This window comes from Copadichromis virginalis, linkage group LG2 (genome assembly GCF_057382275.1).
Source record: "Copadichromis virginalis isolate Kocher_CV1m ecotype Utaka linkage group LG2, C_Virginalis_male_GT1.1, whole genome shotgun sequence".
In the NCBI taxonomy this organism is placed as follows: Eukaryota; Metazoa; Chordata; class Actinopteri; order Cichliformes; family Cichlidae; genus Copadichromis; species Copadichromis virginalis.
Genome location: NC_140619.1, coordinates 34,504,166 through 34,520,804, shown reverse-complemented (window position 1 = coordinate 34,520,804; position 16,639 = coordinate 34,504,166). Strand labels below are relative to the sequence as shown.

The 16,639-nt window shown below is 40.0% G+C and overlaps 1 protein-coding gene across 1 annotated transcript; it reads right to left on the bottom strand.

Moving 5' to 3' along the window:
* Positions 1 to 1,563: 1,563 nt before the first annotated feature.
* On the bottom strand, positions 1,564 to 13,384 carry ubl3b (ubiquitin-like 3b). Its single transcript, XM_085431916.1, has 6 exons — positions 13,212 to 13,384; positions 12,528 to 12,638; positions 7,135 to 7,243; positions 5,966 to 6,052; positions 2,856 to 2,933; positions 1,564 to 2,072 (listed from the first exon to the last, which is right to left on the bottom strand). The coding sequence occupies exons 2-6, from the start codon at positions 12,552 to 12,554 to the stop codon at positions 2,020 to 2,022; spliced, it is 354 nt and encodes a 117-aa protein (XP_085288042.1). The 5' UTR covers positions 12,555 to 12,638; positions 13,212 to 13,384; the 3' UTR covers positions 1,564 to 2,019.
* Positions 13,385 to 16,639: the final 3,255 nt, after the last annotated feature.

Below are 16,639 nucleotides of genomic sequence, written 5' to 3'. Positions count from 1 at the left end.
TTGTAGGCGAAGTTTTTGTGATACTTGCCTCCTTTTTAGTTTCTTTTCATCCTTATTAACCTCCTCACTGTCAGTCACATCATTTGATGACTCAGTATCCTGTAGCTGCATACACAGATTATGTGGAGTTTTTCTTTATAGGCTTGTTTTATGGGAAATGTGTACATTAAAAAAAAAAAAAAGCACAAAGCCCTTAAAACACACCTTATTTTCGCTTGCAGGACACTAGCCCCTCCCACCTGCTGTAAACCTTCTGTATGTGGAGGACAGCCAATCACAACAATACGGTCTTAAAGGAGCAGCAGTTGAAATGTTTCAGAGCATGAGCTGAACCATCAAGGTGCGGTATAAGATCAATAAGGGCCTTTAGTAACATTAGTCATGCAAAGCTACTCAAAAGAAAGTAAACAGTCAAATATGCAGAAGAAGTTGCCTTATGTAAAGATTTATTAATTTATAATACAAGCTTTGATGTAGACCACATTGCATTTTAGTTTTTACATTTATTCATACTGAGCTAATCTTCATAGCAGTGACATTGATTGACAAAAACACAAACCAAAAGACACTCGATGGAAGGAATCAAAAGGTTTCCGACTGTTTCTGAAGAAACCACAGCCCATCAACACGCCCAGTGCACCACCTTCTTCTTTTTTTAAAGACCACTTGCCCCCCCACCCCCCAAATTAGTCCACATTATGCCACGCATTCACACACCCTCAGACACACTCGCACACAAACTCACCCGCACAAAAATTCAACAAATACATATACACAAGATAAAAATTGATATATTTAAATTTCAATATTAATGATATTACTGAATTCCACAATAAAAGGCAAACGAGAAGAAACGACAGCATCCAAATGAAAAAAGGAGGCGAAACACTTCCAAAACTTTCCTTTTTTTCTCTCTCTCTAGTCATCCAACGAGAGAAACTCAGCCTCGTTTTCAGTGTCCTGTAGAGGAGGAACCGATACCCGCTCGCATCTTCTGTCTGCGTTTAACTGGCCCGCCGTGCCGGCTCCCATCACCAGGGAGCATCGACAGCCTAGTCATTAAAGTCTCCACCAGAGGAACGAACACGACATCTGATGGCGCGCACATGATCCGCTGAAATCCTCTGTCCGCATTTATTCAAGCCTCGCCGGGGAGTCTGTTCCCGTTTCCCGCGGACCCTCAGGTGTTTTTACTCTTCCAGATAAAAGTACTTCCTCGATTGGTCCATGAACGGACGCAGGTGACGGCCTACTGACCGTCAGTTACTGAGAGGCAGAAACAGTCTGTGAAGAGGATGGCACGTTTTCTACCACCTGGGTTCGGGAGGAGTTAAGGTCTGTTCATCTGACCAAAAACAAAAAGCCACAAAGGAGGAGGAGATGAAACACAGCAAACACTTTAGAATTAAACTGGTTAAGTGCAACGAGAGGGTTAACACCATTCAGTAAGACCTGGGGAAAACATCCAAGTGACTAGTATGGAAGGGTTAAAGCCCACACATCCTTTGTAGCACTTCTGTGTCCATGAAGAGAGGCGAGTTCCTGGGTTGTTGTTTGCTTTGTTTTGTTTTTTCACTACATGACAGCTCTTCAAAAATGTCTCCAGCAGTGAAGGGATCTGCGATGTTGTTCAATGTCATGATGTTCAAAGAAAAAGTAGTAACAACAGTAGAAGTTTGGGGGCAGAAAAGTGAACATTATTGGCACAAAAAAAGCCTCAGATTGGACAGTTCAACCAAAGTGTGTGAGAGAGAGAGAGAGAGAGAGAGAGAGAGAGAGAGAGAGAGAGAGAGAGAGAGAAAGAAAAAGAGGGGGGAGGGGGACCCCAAACGGACTTCCTGCATTTTATTCCAGATCCACAGCTGACGGGACGACAGGCAGGAAAGAGCGGAGAGGGAGTGTATGCTTGTTTGAATGTGTGTGTTTTATATATATATATATATGTGTGTGTATGTGTGTGCATGTGTGTGGATGTGTGTGTGCGTAATTAAAGGAAGGGAAGGGGCTGTTTCTGTAGCTTTACAAGAGGAGGCAGCAGTTGCTCTCTGTTGTTTTTTCTCTGTTCCTTTGACCTACAAAGACAAGAGAGCAGAGAGATGAGGTGAGACAAAAAAACCCACAAAAACATCCAGCTGACATGAGACAGACCTCACTGGGATCTGTTTCCTGTTAGAAGGGGGTTCTTCCTCCCGACAGCTGCAAAGAGTTTGTTCATGTGGGGGTCACCTGATCATTATTAAAAGCTTCTCAAAACTGTTTACGCATTCTTCAACAATCAAAACATACAAAAAGCTGCTGAAATGTGTGGGCCACTGCACTGTGCACAGTGTAAAAAATGTCCGTAGCTATAATCACAGTGACAATGTAGCATCAAGTGAATTAGAGTCACACAGGCCTAGAGACTGGTCAGCAACCATCTGATAACCACAGGTTTTGAGGGAAAAATGAGTATTCTCCATCCGGTTGCTGTTGGTTGAGTGCAATTGTTAGGAAAATGATTGCTGAACTCCCAGTCATGCAGGTGTACAGACGAGTTACTGGCAACCACCTGTTGCTAAGGAAAACCGTGTGTTAGCCTCAGCTAGCCGAGTGTGGCTAAAGTTAGTCTTTTTAGCAGCACTCATCTTCTTTCTTTACACGCTGGCATCCACACGCCTGTCATGAGTTTGGCTGCTGGTAGTGACGGGATGGATTACATCCAACATACAGCTGAGAACTTTTACATCAAAGTACTGAAGAAGCATGATGGTTTATGCATGATGGTATATTAGAGCCAGTGACAGTTTAACAATTTTTTTTAATAGTTTGGCACCTCGAGAAAAAACTAAGACAAGGAGCAGATGAAAGTTCCTCACCATGAGAGTTGGGCTCTGGAAGAGTCTCCCTGGCAACCAAGTGCATGACAGTTGTTCGGCCCGGCGGCAGCTTTAGAGCTGAAAACACATAAAACACGTTAGGATTCATCCTTGTACTTTCCCATCTAATTAAATGGTGGCAGCAACAACAGCTGCATACGAATGCTATGAATTATGACCTTGTCAGTATCTATATTTGTCTCACCTAGGAATCACTTTATTTTCAACATCGTAACCTTCATTTAACCAAGCTGGATCATGAATATTTACATGTGCCACTAGAATATCTTTAATTGTAAAAACTTTCCTTACACATATTAATAAGTCTACCTGGCATCAGGTTTGAAGCTGAAATGAGATGGTCACATAAAAAAACTGTTCTATATACTAAAAGTGCTGCTGTCGCTTTCACTTCTTCAGACTCTCTGCAATTTAGAAGTCAGTGAAGCTGCACCAGAAACCTCCTCCGTTTCCTCTGTTATACATATTTAATCAGACAGTCTCACCTCACTGAGATTAAAATCTTTTACAAGAGACCTGAGAACAAGAAAACGTGTAAAACCAGCCATTTTTTTTGATTGCAGAACAGTGATGAGCACCAGATGTGACACTAGTGACGAATCGCAGTGCACTGTGATATACAGAGTTTAAAGCTCCTCAGTCACACAGGAGATGAGATCAAAGGTTGCCAACAGGTTGCATGGAAGACACTGATTTGTCTGCAAACATTTGCAAACTATTTGACCACTAGTAAAACGGTTTAAAAAATGCGATGCAAACCAGAGACAAAGATTACTCAGATGGAAAAGTTCAACAAAAGCTGGAGACTAAGAGCACTTTCCTTCAAACATTTACAGTTTAAATACCACTCAGAGTGCAGCTGGCGAGTGTTTGCAGTCAGCTGGTGTCTTCCATACAAACGACAGGCAACCATGGTGCAGTACTCTCTTTGCAACAGATTTCACCTAGCAACACCAAGCAACCTCCATCAACTGTTGATGCACTAGGTTGTATCTACACTAATTTTCCAACTGGAAGAGAAAGACAACCCTTTAAAAAAAAAAATAAATAAATAAAAAAATCAAACTCTGCTTTTAAAGCCAAGCCCAAATGTGTTTCTAAGTCTCCACAAGAGTGATGAGGGTGACAGGCCTCAGGTAGAGGTGGAGAACACCACATACTTCAGAATTAAGTAGCTTAAGCTTCTTCAGTGCAGCTTCCCATGTACAATGCTGATGGGATTCTCAATCTCAAACCAAGGTCACATTCTAGAAGGTTTAATCTGACTTATAAACTCAGGACTTCTTTAAATGTTCCTAATGAGTGCTAAGACAATCAGCAGCCACACCTTCTTCAGCGGATAGCCTTTTAAATGTAGGCAATCTGCGGTCAGAGGTACATGATCACTACCATGATTCATACTGGCAAACAATTTGTTCTACACGTGAGCAAAAATACGTGCACTTCCTGTCACGGTTACAGAGTAAAAGGCAGATTTCCTGGTACTGTTTGATTAAAATTTCTGAACAGAAACGCAGAAAGAGGAACTGCAGCCACCATCAGAAGACTCCACAACAAATCACAAGAAGAAAGAAGTTGATGGGCTGTTGAAGGCAGCGACACAATATACAGATGTTACCGGACATCTGAATATTATGAATATTGCCGTTATATAAAAATGTAAGCTTTATATTTTTGTATCTTTTTACAGAGAGATCTTCTTTTATCTGACCGACTCGATTTCTTCTATTGCACATTGAACTTTGTGTGTTTTCTAAAGTATAAATTTATAAAGTAAAGCTTGAATTAAAGCCACGCTTAATGCAATATAATTACTTTATACAACTAAACCAACATTTTCTTCATGGATCTCAAAAACAGCTTCATAGACTGGCTTCTTAAAAAGAGTTTCTGACATGGCGATTTTCATTGTCTTATATTAGACATTCTTAAAACAAGAAGAAAAAAAAAGGTTTATTTAAAAACACAAACAAAAACAAAAAACCCATAAGTACTGAAATGAAAGAAAGAAAAATCTTGACTAATCCCATAATCTGTTGTGCTTTTTAAGCCATTATATGTACAACAGCCAAGCAGTGACTATGTCAAGGACCTTTATTGTGAAAGGAACAGGAAGAAGCCCATTTCGTATGTGTGGACAAAGCTCACGTTTCCGGTATGGCGTTTTCGGACATGCATAAAACAAATCAGGTCATATTACCCCATTATTGTTGATAAGCAGTTTCAGTATTGGCATCACTCGCTCCACTGGAGCAAGCCTGCAAACCCAGCATCCAAATGACTGAGGCTGTGCTGGAGAGGAGGTTAAAGAACTGTTAACCATCATGGACCATCCTCTGCATCACTTACTGGAAGGCAGCGAAGCACTTTAAGATGCATTTCACAAGGACAGACACAGGAAATCTTCACTGCCTCATACCACAATACCTGCATTTATTTTATATGATTTCTTGTTGAGCCATTTCACTCTGGGTTGTTTGTTTGTTTTTTTGTTTTTTTTATTGAGCTATCACAGGTTGTGTTCAGTCTTTTAGCTAATGTAACAAGTTTACAAATTCTGGTATTAATAAAGTATAATTTGTTCATAAAATCTAAATGGTACCTACTGCTACCGCTGCATACTGCATGAATAAAAACTCATACCAGCAGATAATTCTCAGATGAGTCTCAGAAGATAAAGGCTGTTTTCGATTTCACTTCCCATTTATTTCTACACGAAACAGAGAGACACACATCCTTGCGTCACATCGCTCTGATTAAAGGGAAATGTCCAGCCAGTGTGAGAGATCAGAAGCACTGAGACTGGTTCTCAATCAGGAAATACTGTCTGCTTCAGTTCATGTTTTGGGTTCAGTGAAATAATCCAAACAGCAGCAAAGGAGGAAGGATGCTGCCTGGGAATCTGAGGACACTGGCAGAAGTTCATGACTGTAAATCGTTAGACTAAGAGCTTTGTGTACTGCTGCTAGATATGCCCGCATGCCGTTTTTGGCATTAGTAATTTAACAACAGCGTTTACAGTAAGATAAAAGCATAAAGATGCCATTCTGTTTCTCTCTGATGCTTTCTCTGGCCAGCGATGGTCTTACCTCCCAGGGTGACGTTGCCATGAAGGAAGCGTCCCTGGAAAATGAGGCGGAGTATACTGGGACTGCTCACCTGCTCTTCCTCCCACCCTGCCAAGGAGGGAAAGAAGAGATGTATCACTTTCCCAACTGATGCAGCCAGCAGTATTTTATTGTCCTAGAAACACTAAACACAAGAGCCAAGATACAGATTGCTGAGCATATTTCTGAAGACTGTGATATATGCAAAGCCCACAGTTTACAATTTAAACCTTTAAATAAGTTCTGGATTCTGTTTCCAAATGAACTCAAACTGGCAGTTTCTTGTATTTTAATCAGCTGGCATGCACACTGGTACCCAGTACATCAATGAGCTAATACTAGCTAATGTACTGGCCTGGCTAGTTTATTGCCCTGGCTCCAATGTTAATTCCCCCATCCAACACCATAACACGAGGTGTGATCCAAAAATTAGGGTGATAAAAAAAGTTCAAAAACCTCGCAATAATCTCCTTGGGCAGGTCCGGATGACTTTCAGCATGGCTGCCTGTCCTGACCACTTGTACTGCAGCCTTGTCCCCAACTCCAGTATCCACAATAACTCTCAGAATTATTATGAAGAGCTAAACTCTCCACTGAGGTCAATATCGCTGTCTTACCAGGCTGTAAACATGGGAGTCTATGGGGATTGACTCAAGTGGCTCTTGAGTTGAAACTGCAGTTTCTGGCAGTTCAGCGCTGCTTTCATTCATGAATGAATTCATGAAGTCTCGAGAGGCTTCAGCCGAGGAGTTTTCATTTGAAGAGTCTGCAGTTTCTAAGTCCAAAGGCTGCGTGTCACATGATGAGCAAGCCCAGCAGCATGCTTGCCATTTTTTGACACTCACATGGTTGTGCACAGCAAATCTGTCCCCCTGGATGAGGCAGTAAAAGCAGAGTTTACTGCCCACCTCACACTGTTACAAACTCACCTGTCTGCTTTGGACTTCGAAAGCTTGTCAGTTTGTTTAAATCAGCGAGTGTGAATACTTGCATATTTTTAAACAGAGATTATATCAGGTTTTGATTCCACATCTGTTAAATATTTGCAGAAACTGGCAAACTGTATGAGATTGAATCAGTCTGACTTTGAGGTTCAAAGTGTGAAATATATTAAAAGTGAAGAACAGGAGACTGAACCCTTTAAAACGTACCTGCAGGCCAGTTGTCAAATACGTGCTTGGCGATGTCCGTGGCCGAGTCATTTGGGGAGAAGGTGAAGTCCTGTGTTTTGCCACTGACCAGGATAAGGCGGAGGTGTACCTAAAGCGACAAACAAAAGCATTCAAATATGGGTCCATAGAAATGTCATGCCAGCCACACTTCCATTAAAATTCTTCTCAATTAGTCGTGGCGAAATCCCTTCACTTCCTCTAACCTCCTCAGACATGAGGTGACCTTCTGAAGGGTGCGAACAGACGGACATTCCAGTCTAATTAGATTTAGCCACACCAGATCTTCACCCTCTGACTGGGCGACTTCATTCATCGAGGGCTTACGGTGAAGTGAGCCTCTGTTGCTGGAGATAACACCAGATAAGGGTGGGGCAGAGGGGGGAGAACACTGGGCCTTTAGTTCCAGGGTGCTGCTGCTCCTCTCCGGGCTGTCGGCCTAATGCGATAACCCCAGGTGTCCCAGACAGCTCTGGGCCATGTTATTAAATTTACATGGCCAGTGCGTAGCCCCAAGGGGGACTCGTGCAAGTGTGTGTGGGAAGGTCTCTTAACAGAGGGGCTTCCTTCTTCTTCTTTTTTAAAAAAAAAAATCCTCTGGGCATCTACACAAAGATATCTGTTAAAAAACAAATAAAAGGGGAAACTTCATGGGCAACATGCCTTTAAGCAGTGTCCAACATTTTATGCCCACTGGAACCAGAAGATCAGACTATTAATAGGACACCAAAAAAAAGCTAATTTAATTACTTTAATTGGCGCCAACTTAAAATATAAGAGTATCACATAAATTATCGGTTGATTTAGATTTAAAATCTGTATCTGAAAATAAGTAGTAAGCTTGAAAATGAATGTAACAGAGTATATGTCACAACTGAAGGTCATAACAAAGTGTCATAAAATCTTTTTCACTAACAGTTACCTCAAGTTTTTTTTCCCTGCATATGCAATTAAAAAAAAGAAATTACCAGGACTTTGACCAAGTGTACTTGCTCCTCCATAAAAGCTGAAACTCGCTGGCTTTAAAGTCATAAATCACCCAGCAGTCAGGGGCTAGCTGCACCCTCACGCACAGAAACCTCTTTGTCATTTATTCATTGGTTTTGCAATTGAAAGAAATTGTTTAATGTAATAAATAATCAGTTAACAGCATTTTCTTGAGAATCGTCACAAGGCTGCGCTCATGAATGTAGATCCTGCACCTTTTCCTATCAACAAACTATCACGACCTAGACGGGGATAAGTGGTAGAAAATGGTTGGGTGTACTTTTATGGAAAATAGTAAAGCAAAACTAATGTTGAAGATTAAAGCAAGACAGTGTAGAGCTTCTATGAAGCAGACTGTGATCAGCAAGTGCTTTAACATGTGTGGCATCCCAGGTGATAAAGGTGTAAAACGTTTTAACCAAGAGAAAACTATGATTACTATGACTAGTGGAGTAACTCTGGTTTAATTGTCTACTACTTATATTTTAATAGAACACAGTTTCACGACAATAAAAGGGCAATTCTATTCTATTTCATTCTATTCTTTACAGCCGTTTAACAACTACAAAAATTTCATTGTATCTGTACCCACAGTTAGGCTGTTTAAGGCATTTTTATAAAATATAGTTTCATTTTCCACCATAATGCTTCATTTCTGCTGACTGCTTCATTGCTGCTGCATGTGTCACCCTCCTCACACACTATTTTAAATTTAAAAAAGAATAAAAAAAAAAAAGTGAATATTTTAGTCAAATTTTTCCACCAACATTAGACTACATGAAGGTAGGCTCGTGGTCAGGATTAAAAACATCACCCTTAACTGAATAATTATCTTGAGCCCATTTTGGACCTCTGTCACTGGACCTCATTGAGCTCTCATCTCTGATCAATCACTCCACAAAAACATACAAAAAGAACAATACTAAATCTTTTTGCTGGGACATCTCTACTCTAGATTCAGAGCTGACAGATGGGGGAACGTTCCCCCTACGTGTGCCCTTCTTAAAAAAAGAAACATGAACTTTCTTTGGTTCACAAATCACAGAGGAGAGAACAAAGAGACTTAATCACGAGGTGTGACGTGAGGAAGGGACAACCCTACTCTCTGATCTGTTTACAAATACACCCTCCCACCCCCCCACCCCTTTCCTCTCGGTGGTCCCCTGCTCACCCATCCCCCTGTGAACTGAATAACCTCAATGTGGGATTGCATACCCATGTCATTATTAACAAGCTTTGTCCCCCTTCCCTCATCCTGAACAAAACAAAAACAAAGTCAAATCTGCCATGGCAACATCCTGCATCACAAAGTCATTGAGGTTCACCAATCGAAAGGAAGTCTTCCAAGTGGCGTTATGATTACTTTTTAAGGGTTAAAGGTAATAGCAGAGGCTTATCTGTTCTTCATGCTGGTCAAGTTTCCTAAAAACATAGTCAGCCACGAGCTTCAGGATAGCTGCCAAGAGAGATGATCTATTAAATCCCACTCTGGCCTCCTGTGGGTTTTACCTCATGTTGGTGTCCTACATAAAACATCTGACAACATTTATTCTTTTTTAAAAACTAAACATGGGTTCCGTTAATACGGGGATGTCAAACTCATTTTACATCATGTGCAACATACATTCCACTTTGATGTGAAGTGGGCAAAAGTACTACCAAGTAACAGAAAAGGTTCTGGATTGTCCTGTAATTACAATTTTAGAATATCCTTGTGCTTTGGTGTAGTATAACTGGAGCAATAGGAAAAGCTGAAAACTTGTGAAAATAGAGTTAAAAATTCAAAAACTAACCATGCTTTCACATTTTCTTAAGATGCCTAGTGAGCCAGATTGGAGTCTTTGCTGGGCCAGTTCTGGCCTAAGGGCTTTATGTCTGGCACCCCTATTCTAATATCTGCAGTTTAACACTCTTCTTATTCAATAAAGCGTACGCTTCAGATATATAAAATTAAATGACACAAATAACACTAAAATAACATAGAACAACACAAAAAGTTGAATCATTGTCCTTAAAAAGTTATGTTTTGCCTCACCAACAATCCAAAACCTGAAATATGCACACACGTGTGATCAATGCTGTACATTTTCATACTAGGAACTCAGTATGGAGACAGCAATTGTAAAAATGTGGGCCAGTAATAACATTTGAATTAAAAAACAAAAAATTGGCAATCCCATATGAAAATATTTTATTTCAAGAGAAATAGCATTTAGCATTGCCCTTAATATGACAAGCTCCAGATATCTATGTTTTATGTTTTGGTGAGCAGTTGATAACAGAAAGAAACAGCTGTTTCATATCTTTTGGGTTTAGAAGTGGCTACCTTTGTTTCTAAAGCTTAGGTGACATGGTGCTACTTCTTTGTTCTTTGTTAATCCTATTTGAACCGGGCACATTTATTTAATTATTGTGTCATAAATAAAACAAACTGATCTAAAACTACAGACAAACATCAGCCTGTCTGACTGATAAATGTCGCCTCTTTTGACTTTTTATTTCTTCTAATTTCTGATACTGTCGCTGCTCTTATTTACAGCAGAACTTTTAATTACATAAAAATTACAGACAAACTGCAGTTTAATACCCCAAAATGCAAATAATTGTCATCTTTTTCTTGGTAATAATGGTACTAATAAGTAAACAAAGCCAACAAAAACTTGTATTATTGTATCCATTCCTGTGGTTGGGTTGGATTAGATGGGGGCAGGATGTAATAAGAGGGTGCAATCAATTGGCATCTAAACCTTGAAAGGAAAGTAGGCCAACGTTTTAACTCAGATTAGACAGATGGTGTTCACAGGAACAGCAGTCACTATCCAGCTAAGTGTTTGTGCACGTTGGCTAATCCACAAACAACCCCCACCCCCATACAAACACCTACACCAGTCACAGAGATAATCAAACGTATTAATGTTAAATGATGTTTTGAGTACTCAGAGAGCATCGCCTCAGTTGTGTGTTTTGAAATGTGACAGAGTAGAGCTGGGCGATAGAACGATAACGATATGTATCGCGATATAACTTTTACTCGATAGAGAAATTAAGCTATCGCGATAGACCTCGCCGCTCTCGTCCTCTTAAAAAAAAAAAAAAAAAAAAAAAAAAAGGTCAGCCAATCTAAATTAAGTAGCGCAGAGCCGAACCAATCACAGCCGCAGCGTCACGTCGCGTGACTTGTTACGTACAGCACAAGTGCCAAGCCGCACGTGGGTTTGTTTGGGATGGAGCCAGCGCGTAATGGAGGAAATGAGTGTGCCGACTAGAAAAATCAACCGAGCGTGACCGAAGAGAAAACAGATGATGGTTCCAATGCCGGAGAGATTGTCGAACGGAAGAGCCATAGAAGTTCCGTAGTGTGAAGGTATTTCGGCTATTTCAAGTCTGACAAAAAACAGAGTAGCGTGCACTGTAAATTGTGCCGAAAGCAAGTCTGGAAATACAATAAACTGGTGCATGCGTCACACTGTGCGCCACGTTATTGTTTCGGTGAAATGAATTTCTACAATACTGTTTCTGTTAATTGTACTCTCTGCAGTGTTTAAATGCTTACATATATACACACAGTTACTGTCCCTCCACACATACGACTCGGTTCTGCTTCTATGCCCCAGCTTTGTTTACTTTTTCCCACCGAGGCTTCTAGACTTCTGATTGGCCAACATTTCTGCACGGTTAGGAATCTAGCGCCACCTGCTGCTTTGGCATGTTCATAGCAGCGTTTTCCTTCATTTCTGCCTTTATGTGTGGACGGGATTATTTTTTAAAACGAAAACGGAAAATCTCCGTTTTCAAAAATACCCGTGTACGTGTGGACGTAGCCTCAGTCTCTGACTGGAAGCGCTAATTCGTCATTCGGCTTTTGTCAGACTAAAGTAACTGTTAAAACTGTTTGAAAAGCTCAGCTATACAACAAGGAGAGATTGAGAATTTCCTTTTAGTTCTCAGTTTATTTGATATTGACAAAAGTTAGTCAGTTTTGTCTGTTCTTCTGTAAAACAAACTAAGATTTATTTTTAGAATTAATATTTTGTTTCTAAGTGGAATTGACAATTTAGTCTGTTTTGTTTGTTCTGTTTTGAAACTTAAACGCTTTAGCGGCTGCCTTTTGTGTAGTTTGCAATATTTGCCTTTATTTATCTGAAAAAGTCTCATGTTCCTTAAGTACATCTACCCTGTTGAACTTATTATGGGAAATAAATATTTAAATAAAAACAAGCTGCTGATTATTTCACATTTTACTTGTGAGCAACGGCACATTTAAATCTTACAAATATAGTTATTTGGCTTATATCGTGATAGATATCGTTATCGCCTGAAATGAAAAAAACATATCGTGATATGAAAAAATCTCATATCGCCCAGCTCTATGACAGAGCCTCACTCACCATATCAAGATCCCTCTGAGTGGTCATGGCTCAGCGAGGAGGAAGGCCGTGGACGGGGAGCAGAGAGGACAGGATCGGTGTGCTTCAGCAGCTGGAGACGGGGCCAGAGCCCTGATACAAACACCAACACTGTCAGGTTGACTTCCACAAAAACAGCAAAACAAAAAAAAAAACCTGACACCATAAGATTGCACCGCTCACAAACTGTTACCCACCGAGCTCGAAGGAGGCTAACGCTGCAACTAACATGACAACACTATCGGTCGAAACTGCACATGATCGATTAGTTGCCTGGACCGCAACAGCACCGAGCAACTTGTATTTTACCACACCGTGATTTAACTAACCCAAATTAGTAGTCTTGGCGTGTTAAACTAGGACGAGCTTTAAAGATTAATCCCACAGTTAGCCTTACGTTACGCTAGGGGGCTACATCCCATTCAGGCATCACGGCTCATAAATTTACTGGAAGCTGAAGCGGTGCATTAGGTGGGAGTGTGTCTCGCCCGGAGACACCGATCACCTCAGAGTTTCACCCAGATAAGGTGTATAAACAAAGCCCTGCGAGCTAAACAAGCTACCGCTGTTAACGTTAGCATTAGCTGTTATGTTAGCCCGATCTTCCTGTCGATGGCTACCTGCAGGCTAACAGCCCAAGGACGGTTTCCGTGCTGTGGGCCTCACCTGCATCTGATGAATACGATGAAATTTTGCATTCAGTTGAGTCAACCAGTCAGCGGGAAACGTTTTCCATGGGGAAATGATCGAGTGTAGATGGATGGCGTTATGGTTGACTCTGGGTATCAGAGGCTAATGGACGGGAATACACCGGAAGTCAGCTGGTAGTAAACACAGAGAAGAACTACAAAGGCTTCTGGGAGTCCGAGTCCAAGTATGAGAAAATATAATAGAAATGAGAAATAGTTTATCATTATTATTATTATTATTATTATTATTATTATTATTATTATTATTATTATTATTATTATTATTATTATAAGAAGCAGAAAAATGGGGGGGGGGGGGGGTTTGATTCAGACTAAAAATATAAATATGAAAGACGAAAATCAGAATACTTTAATAATCCCTAAGGAAATTATGTGGGTTACAGTTGCTTCAAGAGAGTAACAGTAACAGACTAAACTAATTAAATAAGACAATATAGTACACAGTTTACAAATTTAAGAAATAGCACTAATATATACAAATTGCTCAATTATAAATATCAAGAATATTACAAAGTCACGTATATTACAGAAAAATATACATGATTGACATTTAACTCTAACCTGTGAACTTTGTCATTTGACTGTAGAGCATGTGCAAAAGGGTGTAACTATTGCAGTGTTTACAGTGTATTAGATGGAGGAGTTGTACAGGGCAGGAATGATTTCCTGTGTCGTTCAGTGGTGCTTTTTAAAACGTAAACATTAGATGAAAACATGTAAAACAAATTACAACCAAGATTAGAGTGAAATGTTAAATTAAAACTCTATATTCCAAAGTTAAAACAATACCGAGTATAGACAAGGTATTATATAATCCACATATCACAAGGAGTTATAAAGTTTGATGGCCACAAGTAGGAATGATTTTCTGTGCCATTCTGTTAGTGTCAGTTTTATTTATATAGCACATTCCATCACATGCGAACTCAGTGTGATTAACAAAAGAGATAAAACAGAAGAAACTATGCAGGTCTACTGTGTCTTATGGCAATAAAAACAACAACAAAAACAGAAGTTAACAAACACACACACCATCATTGCCATCAGAACTGCCAGCAGTAGCTGAAGTCCATAGTGTAGAGGGTGAAGAGAAAGTGAGATGGAAGGGTCTCGTGCGGGGCTCCTGTGTTGCTGACCTCCCTGTTCGACACACAGTGCTGTAGGAGTACATTTTCTGGTCTCCCAGTTAGGCAGTCAGTCAACCATACAAGTCAGTATCACTGTCAGCTTATCAGGCAGTAGAGCCGGCCGGATGGCATTGAAGTCACCGAAGAAGTTAAAAAAACCCAAACACGATTCTTACAGTGTTTGCTGCTTTGTCCAGGTGGGTAGAGACATGGGTGAGCAGGCAAAGAATGGCTTCCTTAAATTCAAGTCTGGGCTGGTAGGCAAACTAGAGTGGGTCCATCAGTGGGTGGACCACAGCCTGGAGCTGGTCCAGGATGAGTCTCTCCAGGGTCTTCTTGATTCATCCCATATTTGTGAACTTTTTTTTGCTATACCAAAAGGGTAAAGTGAACAATAATAATGACAATAATGACAATGAAGTCCCATATGATGATATATTTAACAATAGCTGACCATAATATGTCACATCTTGGAAACAGAGGTGTGGGCTGATGACATAAAGACTTAGAGTGACAGGAAAATGTATATTTAAAAAAAACACTTTCTACAGAATATCATCTGCTGTGTATACTTATGTATCCTGAATCCAACCCATCCAGCCAAAAAGTAAAAAGAAAATACAATAAAAATCTAAAAACAAACAAAAAAACAAAAACAATAGAAAGCAGTCTTGAATGATGCAGTATTCCTTCATATATTTTTGACTCTGTCTTCTGTTGCATCAGTGGCAGATATAGAGAATTTTAGATTGGGTGGAAAAGGAGGGGCAAGAGCTCTAGGCAGGGTGGCACCTAGCTCTTCAGTGAAGTATACTAAAATCCCCTATATGTAAATGGACTCAACAAAATATCCACAAAAACACTATTATATACAACTATTTATTGTATCATAACTAGAGATGGCACGATACCACTTTTTTATGTCCGATACCGATATCATAAATTTGGATATCTGCCGATACCGATATGAATCCAATATAGTGTGTTTTTTAATCAATAAAACTGTTTTTTAATATCTTGCTGCATTTTGTATAAGTTCATACTCAAGTTTAAATAAACAACAACACTAAAGCTATTCTGTTATACCTGTATGTAAAAAAAATACACTGCACCCAAAATATTTCATAGTTCAGCAAAACTGAGCAATCTAATGAACTTAAACCTGCTCCATCCTCCCTATTCTGGTATTTTGAAGAGTACTTAGCAGAAATATTAAGCAACCTAACTAATAGGTTTGTAAACTCCCAGCAAAAAAAAATAGGGAACCACCCCCCCCTCATGATGCTTAATCGACGTAATCAACTTTAATTTGATGCAGTGTGAAAAAAAAATACACAGAATTAAATTATTTTTCAAGAATAATTAAATAGATTCAACATCTTTCTTCAACAAAATTGCAGACTGCACAGATGGTATCTTCCCAAAGGAAAAAGTAGTATAGCTTACTAGGGTATATTAGACTTAATAGTTACTATATACAGTAATGGACTTCTATACATTTTACATCAGATTAAAACTTTGGGTGTAAGATTCGGATAATTATTTATTAAAAGCTCGACATTTTAAATGAGAATAAGAAAGAAAAGTATGTCTTTGTGCCCCCCTTTTCGCTGTTAATGCCCTATCCTATCGGCCCCCCTGGCTAAACTTTGCTAGATCCGCCCCTGCACAGTTACCAGCCGTCAGCTACGTCAGCGGTCCCCAACCCCCGGGCCACGGACCGATACTGGTCCGTGAGTCGTTTGGTACCGGGCCGCGAGAGTTGAGGCTCAGGTGTGAAATGTATGGTTTTCAGGGTTTTTATCGGTTTTCAGCGTTATTTTGTTATCGTTTTTATCGTTTACTCGGTTTTCCTTGGTCTTTTCACGTGTGTTATGAATAAATCTTCTTTTTTTCGGTACCGGTACTAGTTTTATTTTGTTGTATTTATCCGCGACACCTTAAAGGCCGGTCCATGAAAATATTGTCGGGCATAAACCGGTCCGTGGTGCAAAAAAGGTTGGAGACCGCTGAGCTACGTAGAAAAGGATCCTGGTGTAGAAAGTAATATTAAATAAATTCTAACAACAGTTTATCAAGTTTAAACGTGCTGCTGTTATTCAGCCGCTGTTTTCCTCTTTCTGGTGCAAAGTGGGCCAAAAACAAACAAGAGAAACGGACTCGCAACAGAAAAGCTGATCAGCTGATCATTAAGCAGTTTCATGATTGAAGTAGCAGCAGGAGAGGGAGGGAGAGAGAATATATCCATATATCGGTT